The sequence below is a fragment of the Lynx rufus genome, unplaced genomic scaffold (genome assembly GCF_022079265.1).
Source record: "Lynx rufus isolate CCGP_SWC_20201006 ecotype Redwood Valley unplaced genomic scaffold, mLynRuf1.p SCAF_3, whole genome shotgun sequence".
NCBI classification, from domain to species: Eukaryota; Metazoa; Chordata; class Mammalia; order Carnivora; family Felidae; genus Lynx; species Lynx rufus.
Genome location: NW_025814845.1, coordinates 125504282 through 125532000, shown reverse-complemented (window position 1 = coordinate 125532000; position 27719 = coordinate 125504282). Strand labels below are relative to the sequence as shown.

Here is a 27719-nt window from a genome sequence, read left to right as displayed (position 1 = left end):
CTTCAGTTTCAAGTTGCTATTTGCCTAAGTCTCCGTGAATAGCCAGCAGCGCCTCCTGCTTCCTAGCACACTTCCTCTTTACCTTAAGTCCTACCTTTCACAGGGAAACAGCCCACAAAATCTCTTCTCAATTACAAAATAAGTATGCAGGAATCTTCAGAACCATTTTGAGAATTGAACAAACTATTCTTAGCATGGATTGATTTTTGTTATTCATTTGTTTCTCAGAGTATTTTTAAATTGAAACCATGGAAATATTAAATATTAATAAAACTTTTCTTAAAAACCTCAATCCAGTCTTTAAGAAAGTATTTCAGCCAAATGCATTTAACTAAAACATTTATCTGTGGATAGCTTTCTTTATTTTTATTCAAACTTTCAATTGATTGGTTTTAAGTGATGGATGAAACATTAAATGTTCCCTGACTTAGAGCTTTCCCTTTCTCCATCATAAATTGACGTTTTTGTGGATCCTTTGTGCTGCAGCATTCAAAACTGCCTTTTTAAGAAGTAACAAAAAAATAGTATTTGCTACAGTCAGCAGATGGTTGTCACATTTTGTTTTCAGCGCGCTTTACCACTTAATTTTGTTTTGTTGCAGCATCAGAGGTTGCCAGTCAAGCATCTGCTATAGCTTATGGCCCAGGACTGGAGCCACTGCTGATGGCACATGTTCAGAACAGCACTAATCTAAAATAAATGTTTAATAAGCTAGCCATGAAAGCACCTGGATTTTTTTCCCTTAAATTTCACAAAAGTGTATGAGAGATTTAGAGGTTGGAAACAGTTCTACATAAGATTTGACTTATGCATTTTTATGTAGGTTAGTATATGAAAAATAATGCTTTTTTTTTAATCTTTTGTGAATTCCAGCTCATCAAGGTGCAGTACAAGACCAGCCATACCAGCTGCCAGTGGAAATCGATCCTCTCATAGGTCTGTCACTTCTTTCTCTCTTTGCGATTCATTAAGCTCTGTATGGTGGCCCTGAAGTGTAGATTACAGTTGTTTTTCACTTGCTGGTTGCTGGGAATGGAATTTTCCTGATAAACCATTTGCATGCAAATTGGAATGCAATGAGCTGTGGCTATGCTGGTATTTCATCAACTCCCCCTCGTTGGTTTGCCTAATTTGAACAGGCCTAGGACGCGTGTCACTGAAAATTAATATGGATGCTGTAATAATGTGTGATTGAGAATGCGCATGAAGTACTGTCAGGATAATATTGGATCTTTTCATCACTCAGACTTGTTGATGAGCAGGAGCGAGGCACGTTATGATGAATTGGTGCACCGGTAATGTGATGGAGCTCCTTTGCTAGGGAAATTTTCATAATAACAGTGGGGTTCTTAGCAGCACTGTGTTGTGAAAAATAAAACTGTAGTGCCAGGGTTTCATCATTAAAGGAGATCAATCCTTTCTTCCTGGACCCTCTGTTCAGTGTGAGGGGATTAATGTGCAATTGCAGAGCAGTTTCAAAGTTGAAATATATTGCCCGGCCAATGGCAGTGTTAAGATATTTGTATTCATTTTCCTATGGTCCTACAGCCCAATAAATTGCCATTGGAGGTTAAATTTGTTCAAGGGGGAAAAAAGAAAAGGGAGGAGACCAGAAAGAGCCATTGGGATGAAATGAGCATCTGCAGCAGATGACTTAGAATATTTAATTGCTTCTGTGCCTTTTGAGTCAGTTAGGCAAAATCTCTAGTTTAGCATTTTTCATTCTTATGGGTGGGAATTTCATACATGGCTTTACTGAGAGTAACATTATTAACATGTCTTATTAAAGATGCTGTTTCAATCACTTTTAGAATAAAATACTTAATTGCCTAGTTATTGGGGGTGTGCTACCATTGTGGATGTTTAGCTTATAATTTTGTTAAGTTTCCCTGGCACATAAATTTGTTACAGTTTTTAAGTTTTCACATAGAGCAGATGAAAGCGCTGATTTATTCTTTTAAAATCCAAGGTCTTGCCTATATGTATGTCACCTTTGTTTTTGTCTTTAAAACTATTGTTTCAGTAGAGAGCTACATGGCTACCACTTGCAAATGAGCTATCAAGATGAACTAAACTAACCTTAAGCTCAAAACTAATTCATTTGGCATTCCCCCACATAGAAGCGGAAATGTAAGAAGTAATTATCCATGTGAAGGATAAATACTACTCTGATTCCTAAATAATCTTTTGCTTTGAGTACATAGGATTTGCCATATATTAAAAAATAAAATGTTCACTTGGGTAAAGTTTTAAAAGTCAGGAAAATAAAGTCCATTTGATAAGTCCTTTACAAGCATTATTTATTAAGTATAGAATCATTCTTTGCCTTAAAACTTGACAGTGAATATCCTATAGGCAAATCTAATTAAATGAGTTCAGCAACTGTCATTCTTTAGATTAGGCATGGGTAAACTTTTTTGATAAAGGGCCAGATAGTAAATACTTCAGGCTTTGTAGACCATAAGGTCTCATAGACAACTACTTAGTTCTGTTATAGCACAAAAACCACCAAAGACAATATGTATAAACAAATGAGCATTTCTGTGTTCCAATAAAACTTTATATATAAAACCAGACACAGGCCATAGTTTTCTTCTCTACTATAGATCATTGGTCATCTAACGGTTTGCTCCTATATCCCCTAAAATAATTGTTTAAAACCATGTACCTTCCCACGTATTTTAAATGTAGCATGTTTTAAAGTTTTAAAGTTCCCACATATTTTAAAAGTAGCATGTAGAAAGTTTTCAGCACAAATTTCGATAGTTGCAAATATATGTATATATATTTATGTATTATGTATTATGTATACATATATTATGTATATATGTAAATATATATATTATGTATTATATATAATATATAAAATTTTAAATCTATCCAATGGAATTTAAATATAAAAGTGAATTAATAGTCAAAATTTTCTGTTTTTAAAAAATGCATAAAAAAGCTATTAACAGTTGAAAATACTGTATTATCCTTTTTTCATCTTAAATTTATATTTTAATTCCACTTCTACACAATTTTAACTTTTCAAAAAGTTACTTTATTGCAAATACTTTTCAGCAATAAAAATATATAGAAAATTAAACAAATGTATGTAAGTTAATTGTTAAAATTTCCTATGACCATAAGGCTCAGTTTTGTAAGAAATAATGTACACTGAGTTATCATTACAAATATTATTATACACACTTATTAAAATTATAGTTTTTAATAAACATTATTAAACATAAAAAAGAAACACTTATTAGAAATACATCTTTAATGAAATGGGTGGGGCTTTCTCCTCCCCCTGCCCCTCCATTCCCCATTTGCTCATGTATTTGAGTGAACATTATTTGTTGTTGAATGAGACAGGATTTGTCAATGGTTCTATCCTCTTTTTTTTTTCTATTTTTTCTTTTTTTTTAGTAGATGCAAGCTCTGAGGAACGTTACCTACGTGAGAAAGTAGATGGGAAAGGAAAGAATTTTGTTTTCACAGTGTCTCTGAAATCTTTGAACTCTGAGTTATGTCACAAAATTTGTATTGTAATCTGTTATTAAGAATTATTTTCATGGTTTGTCATTAAGTGATCATTTTAACAATCTATCATTGGAAATTTATTTTTAACGATCTATCAATTGACATCATGATTAGATCCTCCTTCCATTTTATTGAAAGCGATGAATTGGAAACCACCAGCCCTACAGAATGATTTGATACTTTGGCATCCACTTTTCAGCCTCACATCAGTATTTTGAATTGTCCCTTTATTTGCATCTCAAGAGATTTTCATACCCAGATAAGGCATTATAGTAAGATCCTGGATAGAAAAGAAATACGCCTTTGTTTTATTTAGTGGAAGAAGAGCATGCAGAAAGGGTCATAAGAGAAGAAAACTCACAGGAGAGTTCTCAGCCAAAGCTGTTTCAGGGAAGAGAACATATAAAAGTTGAGGAACTAGAAATTGATTCCCTTAAAACCATCTGTGCTTATTTATCCTTTGGGAAATCTTATACCACCCTCCTGCGAGGAGTGTGCATGCCCCAGTTTGAAGAATGCTTATCTGGACAAATACACCTAGTCTTCATTAAATAAAAACACCTTCAGTACTGAATCTTGGGAGACAATGAGATAAAGGAAGCAGTTGTGAGATAGATAGATTAAACAGATTGGATGGATGGATGGATGGATGGATGGATGGATGGATGTCGCAATATTAAATTATAGGCAAGCACTTACTTGGAAAATAGTTCATCTGAATGCTGAAGGGGCATCAGCCTGTACTCATGGGTACTTTGTGGTCTCTCAATTAAAATTTATGCACATACCCAAATCTGTGAAGTGAGATCCTCCCCCCCCACCAGAAATCATGCCCCCCCAAAAAAAAGACCAGTGAAAGTTTATATCCTAGAAGCAAAAGTCATATAAATGGTAACAAATAAACATTTTTACAGTTTTCATGTGGAATGAAGTACTGTAGTAACCAGTATAGAAAGTATTACGTGCCTTGTCTTTAATTGCTAGGTTTCTTGGAATAAAAAAATCTAAGTTGTACCATACAGCTTCACTGCAGTGGGATACTATTGTCTCTCTGTAATGTACTATGGTACTTATAAAAGCTTTTCTTATTTGCCAGCAGCTTCCCTTTGTGTGGGAAGGAGGTGGCAAAAGAATGATCCCCAAATAGGATTCTGCCCTTTTTACTGCTGCTGTCACTTTCTAGTTCATTAATCCCCCAAAAGTAATATGAAGCCTATTATCAAATAGTTATCTAATAATCTTCCTTGGTTAAGTTGTATAGACAGACACTAGCAGAATATTCCACTATGTCTATGCATATGTTTGCTAGGTCATGTTTGCCATGAGGGCAGGGAATACTTGATTTCTCTGTATCCCCAGTGGTTCTTAATACAGCACTGGAAAGTATTTTGAATACTTTTTTTCTTCTGCATTACTTTCTGAGCCTTCTCTTAGATTGGCCACATTAACTTAGTTATTACATGCAATGAATATTTTTCTATTTTTTATTTTTATCAATGCACTTATAGGTTGGGGTTTCCCCTGCCCACCCAAAAAAAAAACCAAACTGAAGACTATGATGCAAAGAATGTAATGATCAGATGCAGAAATTTATCTTGGTATGATTTCTGGTACAATCAAATTTCTTTATTATTATAAAAACTATTATTTGTATTGGAAGGTTGGTGGTGAAATAACCCTGAGGTCACTGAAAACAAAGCTTTCTATTTGGTTGGCCTCATGGTGCCAAGAAAGGCATCGCAGTGAAAATTCCTTTTCTGATAATGGCATGCTTGGTAGTATATTTCTAGAGGATTATTACTCTTCCTATGTGCTTGATGTTGCTCTGTGTCTGACCTTCTGCCTGGTGACAAACCCCATATCAGGTGCTCTGTCGCACTTTGAAAACACACTGCCAGACTGTCTTGTTTTATTGCTTACTTAAGGAGTAAGAAAGTGGCAGTGTGCTGTGCTTTGACTTTTTCAATTACAAGTATCTTTAATAAATAGTCATTCTACCCTTTCCTTACATGCAAGTACAGCTGTAAACAGGGGAAGAAGGAGTTCACATCTAGTCAAATTAAAGACCTGTTAAAGCCAAAGTACTCCAAGATGTTACAATATTTCAAATATATGACATTTAAATTCTAATATTGCTTTCTTGCGACAAAAAGTTAAAAGGTAATAGATTGTCACAACATGAATCCATTCTCATGACAATGGACGTAATGAGATTGTCAGAAGCACAAACCTAACTGTGGTGCAATCTGGAGACTGTAATCTAGTTTGGTCTTGTCCAAGAGCTAGAAAGCATGTTCTGAGAATTGTATACTATTTTGAAATTGTAGTATGTTATTATTTTTCCCTCTAGGCAAAATTTCTTTTTGAGACATTGAATTTAGCTACCCACATTCTTCCAACAACTGGATATATTTTCCTGTTTTGTTTTTCAAATATTGTTATGTTTATGTTTAAAATTTTAAATTAAAGGTCAAATATTCTTGTCCTGGAATGCTTCTCCCTCAACCCAACCACCAGTATCACAGACCCTAGGATTTTTGTACATGTGTGGGTTTAGTACGATTTTTGTCTCTTCCTCTGTTGTCACAGCCAGCAATACAGGAATGCACAGGAGGCAAATCACTGACCTTTTAGACCAAAGTATTCAAGTCCATTCCCAGTGCTTTGTCATCACTTCGGACAACCGCTATATTCTCATCTGTGGCTTCTGGGATAAGAGTTTCCGAGTCTACTCTACAGACACAGGTAACTTATTTTCATCAGTGAACTAAAGTTAGCTACAAGTAGCATTGAGAGGCTAGAATGTTCTCTCATCTTCCTTCCCCAAATTACAGAATTCTAAAATGTGTAACATAAGGAAGAGACACTGTTTTCCCCTTTTAAGTAAAAATCTACAATATAGTTCACTATTAAGTTAACTTCAGCATGTTTTTAAGAGGCAGTTTGTTATAGTAAGTCTGTCTTCCAAGCCTCATGCCTACCGAATGAATGATTCATTTGAAATCGTATCCTGGCATGTAAGTAACGTAATCGTACAGCAGGTGTACATACCTATAGGTGTATTTTCCCACTTTTGTATTATATAAAGGGCTTTTTTTTTCCCTTACTGGAATTTCTCATTAATTGTATTTCTTAGTAGTAGATATCTTGCCTCCACTTAATTCTGCATAGAACATTGTTGAAAGCTACACCATTATGAAGGACATTAGCTGACTACTGATTTCATGTGTGACAGGGGCTCTTATTAAAATATAAAAGTTTAACTGTATATATTCATTTGCATGTATCTCACTAAGGGACAAACCAAGCTTAACTCATCATTATTACGGAAGATCTATAAATTTTTGTATATAGGAAATTCAGAAGTCTCTTTAAAATATTTTAGAAACTGTTATAGGAGGAAATCAATTTATAGTAAATATGTAGTTGAATATTTGAAAGAATTAAAATTAGATATTAATATATCAGAATTTTTTTTTCTTTTTTTTAAATTTTTTTTTTCAACGTTTATTTATTTTTGGGACAGAGAGAGACAGAGCATGAACGGGGGAGGGGCAGAGAGAGAGGGAGACACAGAATTGGAAACAGGCTCCAGGCTCTGAGCCATGAGCCCAGAGCCCGACGCGGGGCTCGAACTCCCGGAGCGCGAGATCGTGACCTGGCTGAAGTCGGACGCTTAACCGACTGCGCCACCCAGGCGCCCCATTAATATATCAGAATTTGATAATACTGTGGAAGTAGAAATTTCAACTAAAACAAGGATGTACAAATATCTTACTTACATGTGGGAATAGGAAATTCTTTTTAATTTCTAGTTAATTAAATGTTTTATAGTAAATCATTTTTCAGTCTTGTTTATAATCTTTATAGAATGTATGAATCCAAGTTTCTGCTTTAGTAAGTATAATATATTGAAAAACTAATTGTTGGTTATTCAAAAATTTTGTCCTAATGCATTTTGATGAATGTATTGTAATATAGCTATGAGAAAGTAGAGGAAAAATAGTTGAACATATACTGTTCATATAATAGACCCTACAAGTTGTTTTTGCCATGATCTTATTTTTTTATTGAACTGATGATAGTTTTCTTAAAATGTGTATTGTATGTTCTGTAGGTCCAGAAAGAAAATACCATTATTCTAGTCTTTTTCTTTAATTAGGCACTTACTGCATGTTGAGGTCTATAAGGTTGATTACTATTGAGCCTAGAACTCCTCTAGAATTCTTAAAAAATGCAATGGAATTGATGTGTTCCTAAAATTATTTATTATTACAGTGACTTTTCTCTGATTTAATAATGGAATTTAAGTTTTAACCTCTTCTTTCACTATTATGGTAATGACAACCTTATTAGAATCATTGACCTCAAATTGTGCTCCCCTTTTGCATAAACTTTCAGATTAAAATTGTTACATCCTCTCACAAAATTTTCTTAAACATTCTTTTAGATTGCGTATCATTTTTTATACATTAAAAAAATTATTTTATAATTTACATACCATAAAATGAATTCTTTTTGGGTTACAGTTCTATAAGTTTAAGCAGTGTATAGAATTACATAACCACCACAATAAAGATGTAGAGCAGTTCTGTCACCCCCAAAATTCCCTGTGCCCCCCCTTTGCCATCAGCCTCTTCCCCCGCCTCAACTTTGCACCACTGATCTATTCTTTATCTCTGTAATTTTGCATTTTCCAGAATGTTATATAAGTGGAATCATATATTATGTCAGTCTTTGGTTTTGACATTTGAGTATTTTTGAATTTGCTAACCGTTCATATCACTTTTCAAAAGCATTGACTATTAATATTTGTAATATAATTTGTAATAATCACTTTTATGTAATACTAATATTTAAAATAACTCTTACATTCACACAGAGTTCTCTAGAATTTATAAAATTCTTTCATATACATGATATTGTGTCAGCCTCATAACAGTCCTGTGAGAGAGACAAGACAGGTATCTTCATCCTTATTTTTCAGATGATGAAAACTGAGGTTTAGAAAGGTTAAGTAACTTTTTTGAAATTTGTATAGATAATGGTAATTGAACTTGGTACTGGAGCCAGCTCTTCTGACTTCAGATGTAGCATTCTTTATCATTACACCATGTTATCTCATATAGGCGTACCCATGAATATTGGTTAATTTTGGAAAATGCTATAATGTATGACACTAAGTTCCTCTGTGTCTGCCATGTTACATTAGACATGATAAAGTAGATAACATTCCTTCTCTTCTTTCCAAAAACCTTCCACTTTACAGGGTTTTTTTTGGATATGTGAGTGTGTGTGTATGTAAAACATTTTCTTAAGTGGTAGATTTATTCTAAGCTTCATTTTAGTGGTACTTACTTAGCTTGTACAATAAAAATATTTACATTTGCTAGAAAAGTTATGAAAAAATCCTGAAATGATAGTCCTAGTATGTTTCTTAATATCTTCTATACAAACAAACTCTGATGCTAGTTTTATTTAAAGTAACTTCAGTTAGAGTAAATATATGTTTTATGACAATAGGGATATTAAATAGTTTCTCCTTTAGGTTTACCAGAAAAGCAAGGGGAAAATTATATGATCAATAATATATAATAGCAAAGCTATCACAAGTGTTGAATTCAATTATATTTTCACACATAAGCCAAAAAAAAAAAATCCTTCCGTTATTAGATTCAGGGTGGGGTGGGGTGGGGGAGAGAAACTGGTTGTAACGGGAAATTCTTTAAACATAAATCATGTTTTCGGGACACAACCAGAACAGCAGAGGCAACAATAAAACCTTCCCTCGGCAGTGGGAATTATTTTCAGGCCACATTTTAGATTCAGTGGTGTAGAGTCCTGAGCTTGAATTTTTTTTTATTTGTAGCACAGCTGTCAAATAAAACATTAACTAGAAAATTTGTTCTGTCAAAAAAAGGATATTCTAGTGCTTGTGGTAATATTTGATATTAGTGTGTGGAGAGGTGGACTGGTATTAAAGGAAACAAAAAATAAAGGTTGAGGAACACTTATGAGATTATCAGAAAATAATTTACCAAAAAGAGCAGCAGGTATTTATATGCTGTGATTTATTTAGGAGGAGTGAACCTCAACCTCATAGCAATAACAACTATTGCTGAGGAAGGCTGCCAGAACAGGAAAAAGTAAACTTAAAAAAATAATGTTTTCCAGAGTTGAGTCCAAAGTATACATTGTAGAAAATAAAATTAATTGGTATTAAAATATGAAAGGCTTTAGATGTAAATATGTAAATGTCACATCACTCCCTCATTTCAATCTTCCTTGATGCCCAATCTAAATTCATTCTACCTTATTATTCTCACTGATCCTACCTTGTTTTTTTCTTTTATAATACTTATCACTATTCATAATTACATATGTTTGTGTTTAATGTCTGTCTGCCCCACTAGACACTAAATACTATAAGGGCAGGTATCATGTCTATTTACCAGCAATATACATGTAAGAAGGCCTAATGCTTAGCACTCAGTAAATATTGGTTGAATAAAAAATAATTGTGACAACTTTGGGGGCCAAAATTAAAACACAAGGAAGTTTCAATTAAAGAACCATAGTGACAGAGTATACATTTTTCTAACACTGACATAGATACAGAGTGATGACTTACCCTAGAATTAACAAATGGATCTTGGAAGATACTGCCACTATAGTTAATTTATCCCACTTGTCCAGCTAAATCTTTATACTTTGTTCTTACATGAGTTGGAAATTAGGTAAATTATCAGGAGAATAGCTGTTTTTTTGCAAGGCTCCTGGAAGCACTTGGATTTCCCGTGCGCTGTGTTCCTCTTGTACCATTGATTGTTAATCGTAGTAACTCCTCCTCACTTCTACAACCCACTGGATTGATGGCCATCACATCTTAAATAGGCCTGCCCTAAATAATCTATTTACATTACTCCTGTAGTTTACATGTTCTCAACATTTAGGTGTAGGCTGAGGCAGAAATAACTGTACATCCTGTTACCAAAAACATAACCAACACAGTATGTTCAGTTGTTTTCAGTGGTTACAACTCACTGACATTGCCTTCAGTTTTCCAGTTAGTACTAAGAGTGCATTCAGCTGACTTTGTCTTACCCTTTGTAAGGCCTGCCTTTACTCTGACACCACCCAGTTTACCACTAACCCTCTCCACTTTGTTCTTCATGTAAATTGGAAATGATGTGGAAATGATTATATCTTTTCATATTTAATTTGCTCTTTTCATTTCCATTTTTTTTATTCTAAGAAGGCTTGAGTTCTTGATCTTTGTCGATACAATTAATTTTTTAAATGAAATGTTTTGATATCCATTTAAAAAGTTGAAGAAATTCAGAAGTACACATTTTTAACTTTAGCAGTTAAAACACCAGCTTTAACTAAAGACTATTCACAGGAGGAAAAATGCATTTTATTAATTGTGCATTTTGAGCCTGAGATGAATCAGAATTTAAAGTTACTAGTAGTAGGCTCTCTGCAAGAGTGAAAACACTGTATTTGATCTTATACCTGAGTTAAATAAATTATGTTTCAGCATTTTATTTTTAAATTTGCAGCCTTTTTAACAGGTAGACTTACTGGGGCGCCTGGGTGGCTCAGTTGGTTAAGCGTCCAACTCTGGCTCAGGTCATGATCTCCTGGTTTGTGAGTTCAAGCCCTGCATTGGACTCTGTGCTGACAGCTCAGAGCCTGGAGCCTGCTTCGATTCTGTGTCTTTCTCTCTCTGCCCCTCCAACCCCCCCCCCACCTCTCAAAAGCAAAATAAACATTAAAAACCTTAAAAAAGTAAGAGACCTATTAAAATGAAGAATTAAAAAAAGTTAACATAAGTACTTTTTTAGTTATATTTATGATTATCTTGAAAAGTTAAATATACTTAGATGCCAATACTTGAGACCTCAAACTTTTGAATAGGTTTTGATGTGTTACAAATTAAACACAAACTTTTTAAGGCATATTAATCTTTTTTCAGCTTAGTGGTCTTTCTTCTTGAATATTTGAATTATATTTATATGACCCCACTGAAACATTTATTCAAAAATAAAAAAACTTATGCTGAATATTAGAGACAGATATTCTCTGACATTCAACTGTACATTCTGTAAACCTTTTGAAAGGAAAATTTTAGCTAGAAACCATAGGGATGGAGTGGAAGGGCTACTATAGCTATTTAATTCTTTAGACAGTATGTATGAATTATAAACACCATCCTAATTTTTAAACAAAGGTTTTAAAAGTGGGGACTTTACTTTTTTTTCTGGCACTAAAAGTGGGGGCTTTACTCTTTTTTCTGGCACTGTTAGTGAACAAGTCATCCTGTGTCTGAAACCCTAGATCTGTAGTAAGTTTAGTTAGAGTTCCTCCTTTTCACCCCCAGTCATTAATGTTAGATAAACTGCCATTATCTGAATTTCATCATGAGCCCCCAAGGCATTTTCATCATTCAGACAATTAAAACAGAGATGGAATGACCTGGCTCAAACTGCAATCATAATATATTAGTCTTTTTACCAAAATTTAGTTCATGTAATTCTAATTTGGAAAAAAAAAAAACACAAACTCTCCAGAGTGATTTATGTCGTCCTTGTATAGATCACTTAAAAAAAATACATTAACTCTTTACTAATTCAGAGACAAGTTTGTATTAGTAAAGTGTAAGTTATAAAGTACTTAAAGAAAGGAACCTAAGTTTTATTTTGTTTTGAATCCTACAGAATAACTTAAGAAATTGCTGAAATTGTTGAATTCTCCTGGGTCTGTTTTAATCAGTAGACATGATTTATTTATTATTTACGGTAGCCATGGACATAATGCTATATGGCATCATGGTCCTCAAATACTGTTTGTTGAAACAGTTTTAATATATGTCTTTCAAAACTGTTACTATCACTGCTCAGTTGATTTTTTGTTGTTAATATTCAGAGAAAACTTTTAGGTTAGACCAGATCAAATTTTATTATAAATCCTGAATCATCAGAATCTGAGTTAATATGACTTCATTATCTTGTAAGTTAAATGGTCACTGGAATATTTTCTTATTTTTTTTCATTTCAGCTTTAAAGAAAATTGTTTTGTATTTCAGGAAAATTGATCCAAGTGGTATTTGGCCATTGGGATGTGGTTACTTGCCTCACTCGTTCTGAGTCCTATATCGGAGGAAATTGCTACATTCTCTCAGGGTCACGTGATGCAACCCTTCTGCTCTGGTACTGGAATGGAAAAAGCAGTGGGATTGGAGATAACCCGGGCAGTGAGTACAACTCATTTTATAAGTAAACTATTACAAGTGATGTATAATAACATTCTGCAGTGATGTTTGAAGTTACATTTTTCATCGTGGTGAAAGTGAAACTGAATTATTGAGTCGTTTTAATTTCTTAGTTATAATTTAAGGAAGGTCTAGATAGGCTTTCAATTATTAACAGTTTGTGAACATTGATAATTCAAATCCAACTATGGATTTTTCATGTTACAGGTTATGATCTGAACATGGTAGTTCTTCTTTGGAAATGGCTGCCACCAAATAAAAGAGAGGTGTTTCATTCACGAACAAGACAAAACATGAAAGAGCAATCACATATTATCTTGTTTATTGAATTCATATTTTAAGAGGGCAAAAGAAAAATTATAATTTCATGGAAACAAACCAGTCTTTATAAAGAATATGCTTTCATTTACATATTAAAAGATAAAACAGGTCATAAAAGGCCAATATGGAATATTCAAATTGGCTCTTGGTTTTTCATATGGGAAATGAAAATGTTCACCAACAGCCTTAAACATCTTTATGAAACTATGCTGAAGGCAGTAAAACAAAAAATGTGTAACCATTTAAAATTGTAATTCACAGAAGGCAAAAAAGGAAGCAGCTACCATTAAAACCAATCGCACACAGCTGCAGAAAAGAAATGGCTTTAGAAAAACACATTAAGAAGTAGGAAAAAACAATTAAAGGGACCACCTGAAAAATGAGAATTTAATTAAAATGATTATGACAACACTGAAGAGTTCCTGCAAGAATAGCTTTAGATTTTTACTTCATAAAGTAGAGCATTTTAACTGCTCTTAAATATTTACAGTTTCTTAATTTAAAGCAAGCTGCACTACATTTGGTTAAAAGGAAGGACCATTTTGTCCTTGATTGCTTTACCTGAATGCTATGGCACTTACTTCTGTCCCTTAGCTCCAAATTATGAGACAGTCTGAACATGCTTAATTCCGTCACATTTTGGATTGACTTCTTAAAGCTGTGCTCATTAAATGTTTAATATTTGATTGAAAGTGAAATATGTAAAAATAGTCAAAAGCCAGTGTATAATTTTAAAAGAAGTATATGGGAGATATTTTATCAAAGCTGTTTATGCTTTTCTGTTTTGTGTGATAGGTAAACACGATTTTTATTAAATCCTGTAATGTATATTTCTTATGTTAATTAAATCAGGGATAATTCCCTATACAAATAGAATATTAAAAATAACTTTAAGATTGTGATGCTTTAGATAATATGGTCTTTGTGATCAGGTCAAACTTTAGTGTTTATATGGGAGGGTAATGTGTTCATGTGTGTATTTCACATATTTACGGAGGCATCTGCATTTTATACATAATTACAATAAAATGTTTAAACATGTAAACTTAAGGGATTTTGTTTTTCACTTTCGTTTGAAAAGTACTTCATGTTCTTATTGGACCCTCACATTCTGCTCCTTCTTCATTTCTGGCCTTTTAGGAGTGTCTCCTTTCAATTTCTTTTTTTCCTGTGTTTATAAACTCAGTTACCGCGATTCAGTAAATTATCTTAGACAAACCTACGTTTAACATAAATAATAAATATATAATTTGTTACTTATCTGAAAATACACAGGAAGAACTTTCTCTTGCCTTAAAGTAATGTGTTTCATTCACATGTAGCAATCCAAACACAAGAAAAAATTTTATTTTTACTTCCATGGTCTAATTTGTGTTCTATATGTTATACATGGTCATTACCAGTGTGTACTCCAAGAAGTAGCTAGAGGCTTATTATCTATACCTATATGTAATTGCTGTTACATTTCAGAAATTAAAGTATATTTTCATACTAGAAATATTCAACATTTCCAGAAGGAAGACATGTATAAATACCTTATAAATCATCCTAGAGATGGTTTTTACATGCATGTCTTCTAGAAAAAATGAATCCAGTAGCATTGACCAAATCCTGGAGTTTGGAGTAAAACAAATCTAAGTTCTAAGCTTTTCTGTGGTCCTTCTGTCTTGTCTGTAAAATGAAAGCAACAATAGTCACTGACTTAAAGTGTTATCAGAAGCACAGAATGCTTAGAGCAAATAAATCACCATACAAACACCATCTTGTTGGCATTAGAGTATATATTATAATGTTATATTTTTCATAAGGCACTTCATCTATACCCTCTCATTGTCTGCAGTATGGTGGACATTAACTCCTAGTAACGCTGGTAATGAAAAGAAAAAAAAAATAAAAGAATAACATAACAGCACATCTCATAAAAATTTTAGAAAATTGTAATGTATCTTGACTAAATTAAATTACCTTTCTCAAAGTGAACCTCATCCTTTCTTGCTCTTTTATAATGTCTGATGTCCCAATCTAATTTTGCTTTAGCTTTGAAGGATGAATCTGGGAGAAAGACAAATAGGCACTTTTTCATATAATGAGAATTTCCACACATTAGAATAGAAAAATGAACAAGCCACTCTAAGCTTTTCAAAAGAAATGACAAACAAAAACAAAGACCTTTTTACCGCGCGTGTAACTGTGTTTTACACATTCATGCAAGCTGGTTCGGATTTTATAAGCCTCTGGCTCCTTGATGGCTCCACGATGCAGCCGCTCAAGTCAGAGCTGTTCACATGAGGAATTTTAGGTTATGCTTATTCCTATATTGTATCTCTTGGATGCAATATACATGCCCTTTAAGAAATGGCCATGCTTTGTTTATACATAATTTCAATCTGGTCTATAAATGCATACAATGTCTCAACTTAAAATTTTGAATATAGACTTTTTCCTTTCATGAAAGGAAAATAGGTAAGTTAAAGAAAACTATGCTATGGCTTTTTCTGCATTTTTTAGGGCTCATTCAAGTATTTTGTTTTGTTTTCAAAAATCATGAGAATAAGCTCCCATTTTTACTTGCTAGGGTCATAAGCCTGCACCATTTTCTACAAATTAGTATTAGTGCTATATGTAAAGTTTATAGCTTTATTACTATCTTTTTAAAATCATGTTATCCAGTATTAAAATACACATTGCTTGGGCAAAATCCAGCTAATTCAAACTGGGTAAAACCCATATATACTATAACTTGGGCTTTTAAAAGGATGCACATGTTTTATAAACTATGCCTAGATTATGTGGCAAAGGCCTCATTTTCCTGAATAACAGATAGTTTCTCATCTTTGACTCTTTTGTTTTGTGATGGTTACCTCCTGTAGAATGCAGTTTTCTTACCAAGAAGAAAAATTAAGATTCAATTCCATTTAGTTGTAGATTTTTAAATAAAATGAACGAGAGTATTTTAAAGAAAGGTATTTTCTACATGGAAGCATATCTTCCTTTGCCCTAGTATTCTGTGTTTTAGAGCTGAATTTGTGCACCAGGATGCTTTTCCTGAAACACTCAATTTTCCTTCAGAATAATACTATACAAACTATCCACTTTCAAATTTTGGAGAAAATCACCCCCCCTCCCCTGTGCACTCAATTGACATTTAAATACTTTAAACTTTGAAATGATCTTATAAGCAAGATGAAAATTTACAAAATAGTTCTTATCCACTATTTTTATATTGTATTACTAGATCATAAACTTTAAATGCTTATTAAGCATTTGAAAGTAAATACTTATTAAATATTTTCAGGTTTCTGAGTAATTTTTTAAAAGCCACAGTTGATTAGCTTTAGAAACAAATGTTTGCCGACTGTGAGGGTGTTGCATACATTTGTGTATATAGTATTTCAGTAAAGTAGTTTTCCATCCTCACATTCTGGTTTTGATTTGATTGAAAGGTGGCATTTTTTTTCCTCTTTGCAATCAGACATGCTAATCTATGTCAGCTTTCTCCTTTATGGGAATGGCGTCTACTGAAAAACGCGCGCGCTCACACACACACACACACACACACACACACAACTATTTAAGTTTTTCTTCATAACAACAAGATTCTGTTCTTTAAGAATATTTCAGCACCATTAATTAGAAAGAAGGTTTTATTAACCATAAGGCTAGCACTAACAGACCACAGAGCTGTTTTTTAAAGTACTGTATGCCATAGCTGCCCTGCTTTTTCTCTGTCTAAAACTTCATTTTGTTATACTCTCATCAATCACTTAAGTCATTACCGTAAATCCCACTGTTGTTAATTTTACTAGTATCACCCTAATGAGACATTCCTGCTATAATTAAAAATGAATTCTAACTTTAAGGCATTCTAAATTTTTTTTTAATGAATTTAGAATGATCTTGCCTTATGACTATAAATACCACTGATATACATAGACTACTCATCAGTCTATAAGAAAAGTAGTATCATTATATGTCCAGGTGTGAATTATTTACTGGTTGCTTCTGTGCACATGTGCTTATGCATATGTATATTTTTGTGCACATATTTAGGAATTATGTTCTTTCTATCATAAAGCCTAATATGTTTTACTGAAGCTACTGATAAATCCTTATTCTTTGTCTTGCCAAAATATAGGTGGATATAACACAAACAGCATTACTCTCTTTAAGTAGGTGTCCTAGAGCACCATCTGCTGGATGTATTTGGGGACTTAATTCGGTAAATTTGAAAATCAGTATGTGATAAGACAGGTGTACGTTGTTTTTAATTGCCTGTGATATATGATTTATGGGTCACAAATGCCAAGGTATGTACGTTTGTGGTGAACCATATAAGTTTGTAAAAGAAATCACTTTCTTCCTTCTTTTCCTCTACCCTAATGTGGATTTGGAAATTTATAATAAATACTTTGTTTAAGGAAAAAGTAAGCTCAACGTATGCCTCATGAAACAAAGCATCAGTTTGTCATAAGATAAACTCTTACATTCTTGATTGCAGGTAAGCTGTAGTTGAAGAAAATTGTTTAGATATTTTGACCTTATGTTCACTAGATTCTGAATATGAAAGGAGCTCTTGGCCCAAGTAGCCTTCTTGCACCCGGCATATTTCTCTCGCTCTGATTCTTTGTCTAGAACGTGACTTCTTATATTTACCTCATCAAGAGCTTTCCTTGTGGCCTGACTTTTGGCATACACTGTTGTACTAACACTGAGACTGCCCTGTATTTTTCTTTTTTTTTCTTGAATAATTCATCAAGTTGGGTTTGCAGCAGTATGTTGGCAGTGTTCAAGTTCAGGTGACATTAAACTATGTTTATGAAATTCTCCAGAAGGTCCAGGATGTTTAGTGCTCCATGATGTAATGCAGGCCCGCAAGTTCCAGCAAAACAACTCTGTATTTACTGCTTGTAACTAATAGTAGATGTGGTAAAAGGAATTATATTCATATGGCAAATGAATACAACCTTAATGTGCACCATATGCAGAGTGGTGGGGTGATGTGCCAATATATCACATTTATTTACCTTGTTTAGTTGCAGAGAAAAATGACTATACCATTCAGCCGTAGGCTGTAGTCATATAAATATGAGAACAGAAGAACTGAAGATTTATGCCCTCAAATTGAAACTGAGTATCTTCATGTGTAGACTTTCATAGTACCACACCAAAGAAAGTTGCTTGTCTAATACTTTATGCTCAGATGGGAAATTTAATTTCAAACAATTGGTAGAACTAATGTAAGAAGAGACAAGTTCCCTCTGGTCAGCTAGGGTTCTCAAAGAAAATTTGGAATGTATCTTTCTTCATTTAATTGAAACTGAATATACCTTGAAATGGCAAGCTGTTTCTCCCACCCTTTTTTAAACCTAAAAGCGGGATTCTTGTGCTTTTAGGGTATTGCACGTGTGTGTGTGTAACATTATTGGAGAACCATCATAAGGACACATTTAATCAAGGCCTCCTGGAACAATCTATTAGACTGACTTTATCACCTTCCAAAAAGTTCATTTCAGTAGAGAAACTGTATGACAGCTTTGTGCATGTGTCCCTTATATTGTACTTTAATATTCCTAACAGTTTATTTTTAAAAACCATGAAATTAAGTACTTAAATTCCTCTAATGATTCCTTTTACAAAGCAATAATTGCCCTAGTTTTTGAAGTAATTTTGCTCATAAATAGGCTCGGTCAGACTTCAGATTCTAGATTTGAATTATTTCTAGGTAGGGGGGAAAATCCTTAGAATTCTTTCTGCCTCCTATGGTGAAGTCTTTATGACTGCTGAACTTTTTAGCTTTTACTCTTGTAGCTTGTAATTTCCTACACCTGAGAGATTGCTATATTTCCCTGGAGTGAGTGGGATCAGGATGTGTCTTTCTTAATTGAGATAAAATGGACATATAACATACTAGCTTCAGGTGTACAACATGACTTGATATATGTATATACTGTGAAATGATCACCACAATTTATTTAGGTAATGTCCATCACCACACAGTTATACATTTTTTTTTTTCCTGTGATGAGGATCTACTCTCTTAACAACTTTCAAACCTACAATATAGTGTTATTAACTGTAGTCACCATGAGTATACTACGTCCCAGGACTGACTTACTTTGTAACTGAAAGTACCTTTTGACCACCTTTGCCATCTCCCCTACCAGTCCCCCCAACTACCATACCAGTCTGTTCTTTGTATCTCTGAGGTCAGTTTGTTTGTTTGTTTTGGGTTTTTTTTTTAATTCCACATATAAGTGAAATTAGAAAGTATTTGTCTTTCTCTGGCTTGTTTCACTTAGCATAATACCCTCAAGGTCCATCCATGTTGTGACACATGGCAGGATTTCCTCTTTTTTATTAATGAATAATAATCCACTGGTGTGTGTATACACACACATACACACAACACACACCACATTTTCTTATCCACTCATCCATTGATAGATACAGGTTGTTTCCAAGTCTTGGCTATTATACATAATGCTGTCATGACCATGAGGGTGCAGATACCTTTTCAAGGTAGTGTTTTCATGTCCTTCAGATAAATACCCAGAAGTAGAATTGCTGTACCATATGTTTTTTTTTTTTAATTTTTTGAGGAACCTCATATTGCCTTCCACAGTTACTACCGCAATCTACATCCCCACCAACAGTGCATGAGGGGTCCCTCTTCTCCACATCCTCTCCAACGCTTGTTATTTATTGTCTTTTTGATGACAGCCATTTGAACAATTGTGATATATTATTGTTGTTTTGATTTGTATTTCCCTGATGATGAGTGATGTTTAGCACCTTTTCACGTACCTGTTGCCCGTTTGGATGTCTTTTTTGGAAAAAAAATACCTACTCACATCCTCTGCCTGCCTATCGATCTATCTATTTATTGAAAATCAGATTGTTTTACATTTGTTTGTTTGCTATTGAGTTGTATGAGCTCTTTATAGATTTTGGATATTATCAGATATATGATTTGCAAGTATTTTCTCCCATTACATAGGTTGCCTTTTGCTTTTGATATTAAAATCAGAATGTCTCCAATTAAGCTAAAGATGTAAAATGTTTTTATCTGTATTCTTTTTTGGAGGCAAAATTTTATAATGTTTATGTTATTAGATACTAGATATACAGCTACAGGAGCTATGAATGAATTTGAGCCAAAAGCAAGACCCTCTATGGGGGGAATCAACAAATGAAAAGTGTTAAGAAAGAAAAATATGTAATACATAAGTAGAGTCTTGTATGTTCACATAATGAAATACTCTGCAGCCATTACTGTATTACGAATTTGTGGTACTGACACGGATAAATAATGCTGTCTGTATCGTTAAGTGTAAAAGATCACCAAACTACGTGTATAATTTTTAGGTGTCTATGTCTATGTATATACTTTGTGTTCTGTGTATATTCATGCATAGAAAGAAGTCCAGAATGATAGCCAGCAAAATGATTTTTCTTATGTTAGCAATGGTTACTTATAGGTAGTGGAATTTAGAGGCAGTTTTTTCATTTCCTTCTTCATAATTTACTACATTGTCTGAATGTTTTATAATGAGCACGTATTACTTTGATAATAGTAGTGTTATTACTGTACTATTACCTAATGATTATAATGTACCTTCACTTTCTTCTCTAGGCTTCTAGGTATTAGTAGTTTTATCAGAATTTATATGGATTGTTAGGGAAGACTGGAAAGTCTAAGAAAAGGAAGAATGGGAGAAGTCAAAGTTTAATTTTTAGAAGTTAAGAAATAAAAGAATGACAAACAAAAATAATCAGAACCATCTCTAATTTTCATTTATGAAGCATAGGATCAGATATTATACTTTTGCTGAAAGAGCGTCTACAACAGAGTGAACATCATTCTACTGTTGTTACTACTACCACTACTACTACTACTCGGTGATACTTGCTGGGTGCTCACTGCATGCTGAGCACCACCAAAAGCACTTTACGTGGTAACTCATTGAACCTTACAGTGGTCCTATGTGGTAACTACTATCATTATCCTTGTTTTATAGGTGAAGCACAGAGAGATTATAAATATGTCTTTACTTTCTGCCCTGGGCCTTGAAGCTCCTAGATCTTACTGTAAACTATGAGAACATGCCCAAGGAAGATCACATGGCTGGTATTCTAGGCCAGAGGCACCATTCTTGAATCACTAAGCTGTACTGCATTTTTCATTTGAGTTAATTGGGCCATCACCTGTAGACGATTTGATGCAACCCTGTCACTAAAGCATGCTTTGTATTTGCAAAGGACAATACAGAGATAATTTTGCTAAACTGAATTCTTATGACAGTATATATCATGTTAGGATTTTGTATTTTTTTAATATTATGACCCAACTTAGGGTTATACTTTATGCAATTGCAGGTACGTACTCACACACATTTTCTATTGTAGTTGTAAGACAGAGATGCACACACAGAGACAAAGAGGAGGAAGAAGAAAGGTTATAAACCAAGAACCTATAGTTGGTTTTTATACCAACATTATCTTGTTTTGCATTAGTAATTCTAATATTATTTACAAGAGGAAGCTATCAAAATTTACTATCTGATGGTTGTCCCACCCTAAATGCAGCTTTGTTTTATTTTCCATAGTCTATATATCTAATCAAATTAACTTTTTTTTTTCACCAAAGAGACTATGATGAGTGGAGAGAAGGAGAAGGGTTGGCGGAGATAGAAGGACTAGAACAAATTTCAAAGAATTCCTCTTTCATAATTAAAATGTAGTGACATTAGGAAGTTAATGGGAAAGGTTTAAGGAACATTTAGTAGCTAACCTCATTTCCGCTTCAGAAAGCCATTTCCTTTCTCGGTTTGCCATTATGGTGAGCCACATAAGAAAGTTCAGTGTACAGTTAACACGTGAATTTTTTTTTCAACAAATTGTTGTAGTAATCAAAATGTAATTAAAATGGGACAAAAGGCATGTGCAATACGGAACTTTCCTTCGTTAGGAAATGACTGGCATACATTGTATAATACTTAGATTATAAAAAATCTCTATATACTTAATAACTTTTATATTTAGGTTCTTAAATATGTGTTTTCTTTCGAAGTGAATACTCTGTTGAAATGATTTTTTTTAACAAAGCCAGGTCTCATATTTTCTTTTACCTCTTGAAGAGGTCAGATGGTTATATTTTAATAATGTGGAAAATTATATCTGTTGTTTTTATTAAAGGACTTCATTAGTTGATGTGAAATACACATTTGGTATAAAAATTCCATTGTAACAGTTTGAACTTCAGTACAGCCTTTTGACCTTTCCAATTATAGGTATTCATAATTATACTTTGCAGGTTTATAGTAAGGTAACAGAACCTGATCCAGTGACCACTTAAAATCAAGTTATTTGACAATAGACTATATTTTATTCCCCTCCTTTTTCCACAGTGCATTGCATATATCTCATAAAAGCTATTAAGTAAATGAAGGAGTAAATGAATGAATGAGAAAGCAAATGGGAAATGTTAACTTTTTGGCCCAGAGTCATCTCAATTAAGTATTAATTGAAAGAACTAATTTCATTTCTACGAAACTAGAAATAGGTACATGTAGAACCAAACTTCATTATGAAATGAAGTTAAGTAGTAACTTGTGAAAAAAAAAACCAGGGAATGAATGAAGGAGATTCTCTCTCTGCTAATAACATATTTAAACTGCTAATGAGAATTGTGCAGTACATTTTAAAGTAATTTAATTTTCATAAGACAGAGGAGATGATGCCAAAAATACCAAGAACTTTAGTGAAATTTTAAAATGTAACTCAAGTGTTTGCCAGAAATACACATCTAGTCTGTTTTTACCTGGATTATTAACCCCCCTTGCCTTAATGGAGACATATCTTTTGAAATATTTTTCTCATTGAATATTTATGAACAGGTACTAGAGAAATGACTGTTTTCTCTTCCGTGAGGTATAACTGTAAGTGGTTCAGGGTCCATTTGAGGAGAAATATACTCAGTTATGAGGGCACCAAAGAAACACATTTAACAAAAGCATTTGTTATTCTGCCTAATGGTGTAAAACACGTCACCTAATATTTTAAAACACAGGTCCAATATAAATGCTAAATGGGTATTACGGAGATCTTGTGCTGCTTTAATGCAAGTTGGGTTGTTAGAATAGTGTCTGTAAATTAGTACTGATATTTCCAGTATTATGTACTGAGAAAAGCACATCTGTAAAAACCGGTGTGTCCCGGTATAAGATCTTGGCAGGATTTGGGCTGTCTTTAATCTCCTTTGACTTGTTCATCTTCCTTTAAGGCCATCCATAAAGATGCACTGAGTATCCTTTTCAGCCTTTGGTTAGGATTTGCATCAGTAGTCATAAACCTGCTCTCCGGACAAAGACGCCCTTTCCTTTGAAGTAATTGCTCAAGCTTTTCAAAGCAGTCCAAGAAGTCTATCCTCTTTCTCTTTTTATTTTTCTTTAAGAAGAGTTTGAAGTGTAGCCCCTTAAACTAGCAGCAAGATAAATTTTTCTCTCAGCTTTATGGAAAGCCATGACGATTTTTCAAGCAGTAAGACTTTAAAAGGTTCTTAAAGGAATCTGTTCTGCTTTATGATCTAGCTTTTGGTAGATCCTCCTATCTCGGAAAGCAAAAGTAAAGATTTTTTGTAGCCATTAACTACTGCAAATTTTTATGAAAGAATTAACCTGATATTTTTAGAAAACTTTTTTCTTCTACTCTTTATTTGGGTTAGAGACTTCAGTGAAAGATGGTGATTAGCTTTTGGGTCTTTGAAAAAGTAATATATGGCCAGTATTATTTTATTTGAGCTGATTTTCCCTCCTAAGTATTAACTCTCAGGGCTGGCAAGAGGTTGGGATATGAGTGCTACAATGGCACTGAGTTATATGGTTCCTAGATTTTGTTTCTAGACTTTCCAAACAAATATACACAGATATGTAGCAGTTTTTCCTTTCCTTTCCTTTCTATAGGATGTTACTGCTTGGGCTCTGTGATCCAGAGTGATGTGTAACAGTGTAACTACAGAGAAATAAATAAATTCTGTGAGCCACATATTAAGCCTATGTTCTGCCTGCAGTTTTTCCCTCTGCCCTTAGTAATTTTATTCCAAGCGGTCCCCCAAATATCGGTTGAATTTGAACAGTTTGGACCTGTTGGATTTAAATCCCATATCATATCACTCTATTTGCTGAAGTGAAATTTTAATATTTAAAACATTTGGTTTGTTGGAACTTATAAAACCCAACAGGTATTTACTGTGAACAGATTTTTTTGATGAGAAAATTTAAAGAACATGAAATCTGCATAACAGATAATGAAACGAGAATGCACAGTTCAGGTTTTAAACAAGACTGGAAAACAGCCTTTTTAAAGAGGATTTGATAGCTCCTCATATTCTTGTATGTGGATTTTTAGAGGATATTAATGTGCATTTCCTACAGGGGAGGGAAGTTAAATAGCACAGTCCTTTTACTGGAAATCCAATGAATATTTGTGAAACCAGTTACCTGAGAACAACCCAATGATCACAAGTTTACCCTTATGTTTTTAATTTGTTTTTCTTTTCCTTTCCTTTTCTTTCTTTTTCTTTTTTTCTCCCCCCTGTATTTCCTGAACTGTCTAACCTGCTTCCTGGGTTTGAGGACATCTTGCCAAACTTGAGGCCGAAGTCCTAGCATTGAACAGTTCTTTATTTAGAGATCAGGACCTGGGAAAAGAAAAATCTTTTTCAGTTTTGAAATCATTCAGTATGTGTATGTCTTCTGACTTGTGGAGGGAGAAATGATTGGTATAGTGTGGATCAATGGAAACTCGTATTTTGTAAGTAAAGCATACTTATGAAAAAAATCCTAAGTATGAGTTTACAAAAAAGAATGATTTTATCTTAACCAATTTTATGGGGTTACTTGTGAGGCTTCCTAAAATGTACAGTCCTAGAAAATTCTGAGTATTTCAACTCTTACGTTAAAGAAAGAAATACGGTTGACAGCAGTTTTCTTCCTTCCTTCCTATGTCCCTGAGAAAAAATTCTTAGATCTGGAAAACAAAAAGCATTGCCATGCTCAAGTGACAATGTCTTCTGGATCCACCGTTATCCATCTGTCCTTTGTTTACTTTGGCTTACACTTTAGATTGCTTTCAGCGGCCATCAGTTCTCCTTCAAACTTTCATATCCCACTGAAGAATTCCAAGACAACTCAAGTTAAAACCCAAGTCTCCCCCTCCTCATTCCCCTCCATAAAATGGTCACGTATGAAAACAAAAAAGGAGCAATCACATTAAAAATGTATTCCTTAGATCTTAATTATTTTAATTCTTGATTTTAAAAGGTTGCCAAGTAGATATAATGAAATGTTAATTTCCAAAGTTGTATCTTGTACGGTATTTTTGTAGAATGTAGAACATCTCAGGAAAGGGGGAAACCATGAATCAGGGCTAATTATTGGTAACTTTTTAAAACATAGCTCCAATTTTATGCCAAAGCTTATCTCTCATAGAAAGTTAAGTAGTCCAGATTGGCTTACATTATTTGCTGCTTTTCTTAAAATAATTTCCCAAATTTGTGTACTTTTTAAGGAAAAAAAGTAGTTGCTCTTCTAACAAATTCTTTCTGGCTTGCAAAAGGTCAAGTGTGAACTTTGTAATTAAGGTGTCTTTCCCTCAGAGTTTACACACTTGGAATCAAAAGAAACCAAGCTCCTCATTCCACTTATCCCCTTGCCTTTCCATATGTCATTTGAGGTCTCCCTTTGTCATTAAGCATGTAGGCCAGTTCCTGTGTCTGGCTGCATGTGACACAGCCAATGTAGTACAACGTTTGCTACGATGCCCCTTTACTTAAATCTCATTCAGAAGTATATATAGTCACCAAAAGTCATGAAGGACTCTGTGGGGACACAGCTATGTATTATATACTACAATAAATGCATTGTAATAATTCTTTTTTTTTTTTTTAATTTTTTTTTTCAACGTTTTTATTTATTTTTGGGACAGAGAGAGACAGAGCATGAACGGGGGAGGGGCAGAGAGAGAGGGAGACACAGACTCGGAAACAGGCTCCAGGCTCCGAACCATCAGCCCAGAGCCCGACGCGGGGCTCGAACTCACGGACCGCGAGATCGTGACCTGGCTGAAGTCGGACGCTTAACCGACTGCGCCACCCAGGCGCCCCTGTAATAATTCTTTATAGTGGCTAGACATGAAGTAACTGCAGGCTCCAGCTGAAGTGGGGCAGGAAGCACAGAATCTAGGCCCCTGTCTTCATAGGAGAGAACCTCCTCTGCTTTTGGTCTGGATCTCTGTGCCTTCAGTAAAAGCTATTTTCCTTCCTCCCCTCCCCAACCCTCCCCAACCCCAGAAAAACATAAACATGGACATTTATTTTGCATGAAATTTCAGAGAAGCCACTGATGCATTACAAAAACCATTGCTTTGGAGGCTAGTTTAATTTTTTGGACAGCCAGTATTTGCCTTTCCAAGGACAGCAGGTTTCTGCTGGATTTTCCCTGACCGACATGATAGGATCTTAACAAGTTGTTCTTTTCCGTGAGTTCCACAGCTGGTGCTAGTGACCTTCTTCTGGGCACATGTGCCCCTTTTGGGCTACACAGGATCCTTTATCAATATTCCTGTGAAACCAATCCAAATCAAGGAAATCTAAGCATGCTAATAGAACACTGCCCTTCAGTCCCATTTATAAAGGCTTTTTGTGTCTTTGTCTTTAGAGACTATAAAAGTAGAGGGCTAGTGTGGTCTTAAAATAGTGTTCTTCAGGCTAAATATGGAGTTCAGTTTATCCTTGCAGTTTGGCATGAATCAAGCCACAAATCAAGCCCATTACTGTCTTCGTTATCTAAGCTGGGGCCGTTTGTGGTGTGGGTTTCTTATTAACCAACTAGTTTTTTTCTTTTCAGTTTGGGACTAGAAAAAAGGATAACTTTTTCTACTTGTGAAAATGTATAGAAGTATCTTCCATTATCTGGATACTGATTCTCTGCTACCCCTTCCTCACCTTCTTCCCCTAATTTTCAGTCACTATCAGTAGAATTACACGTAAAAGTTTGCTTTATTCCCCCTCTGTTCTTTGAACCATAGAGAAATACACCCTGTGAGGTCTATATTTCGGAAAAGTACGTAAGATTAGTAAATAGGCATTTAAGAGAGGGGCTGCTTTGAGGTATCAGGTCCTAGTTCAGACTGTCTGCATTATGACAGGGATCTCAGTGAACTACAGAATGGGGGGGGGCGTCCTTTCTTTGAAATGGGCATCAAGCCAGAGTTGCTACTTTTATAATCATTAGTCTATAAATCATCTAAACAAAGGGGCTTATATTTATATTTGGAAAGTATCTGAGGCATTCTACAGTGCAGATTTTTGTCTTATTTTACTCTGTTTTCAACCATTGTTGTTTGATATAATCATATAAAGATTCGGGGCGCCTGGGTGGCGCAGTCGGTTAAGCGTCCGACTTCAGCCAGGTCACGATCTCACGGTCCGTGAGTTCGAGCCCCGCGTCGGGCTCTGGGCTGATGGCTCAGAGCCTGGAGCCTGTTTCCGATTCTGTGTCTCCCTCTCTCTCTGCCCCTCCCCCATTCATGCTCTGTC

General features: G+C 34.3%; 1 protein-coding gene across 1 annotated transcript in view; it reads left to right on the top strand.

Annotated features, from left to right (window-relative positions):
- LRBA (LPS responsive beige-like anchor protein) overlaps positions 1 to 27719 on the top strand; it is a 792976-nt gene that overhangs the window by 749791 nt on the left and 15466 nt on the right. The window contains exons 51-53 of the mRNA XM_047092315.1: positions 874 to 936; positions 6118 to 6273; positions 12617 to 12784. Coding sequence (XP_046948271.1) covers positions 874 to 936; positions 6118 to 6273; positions 12617 to 12784 — 387 coding nt within the window. The remainder of the gene's footprint in view (positions 1 to 873; positions 937 to 6117; positions 6274 to 12616; positions 12785 to 27719) is intronic.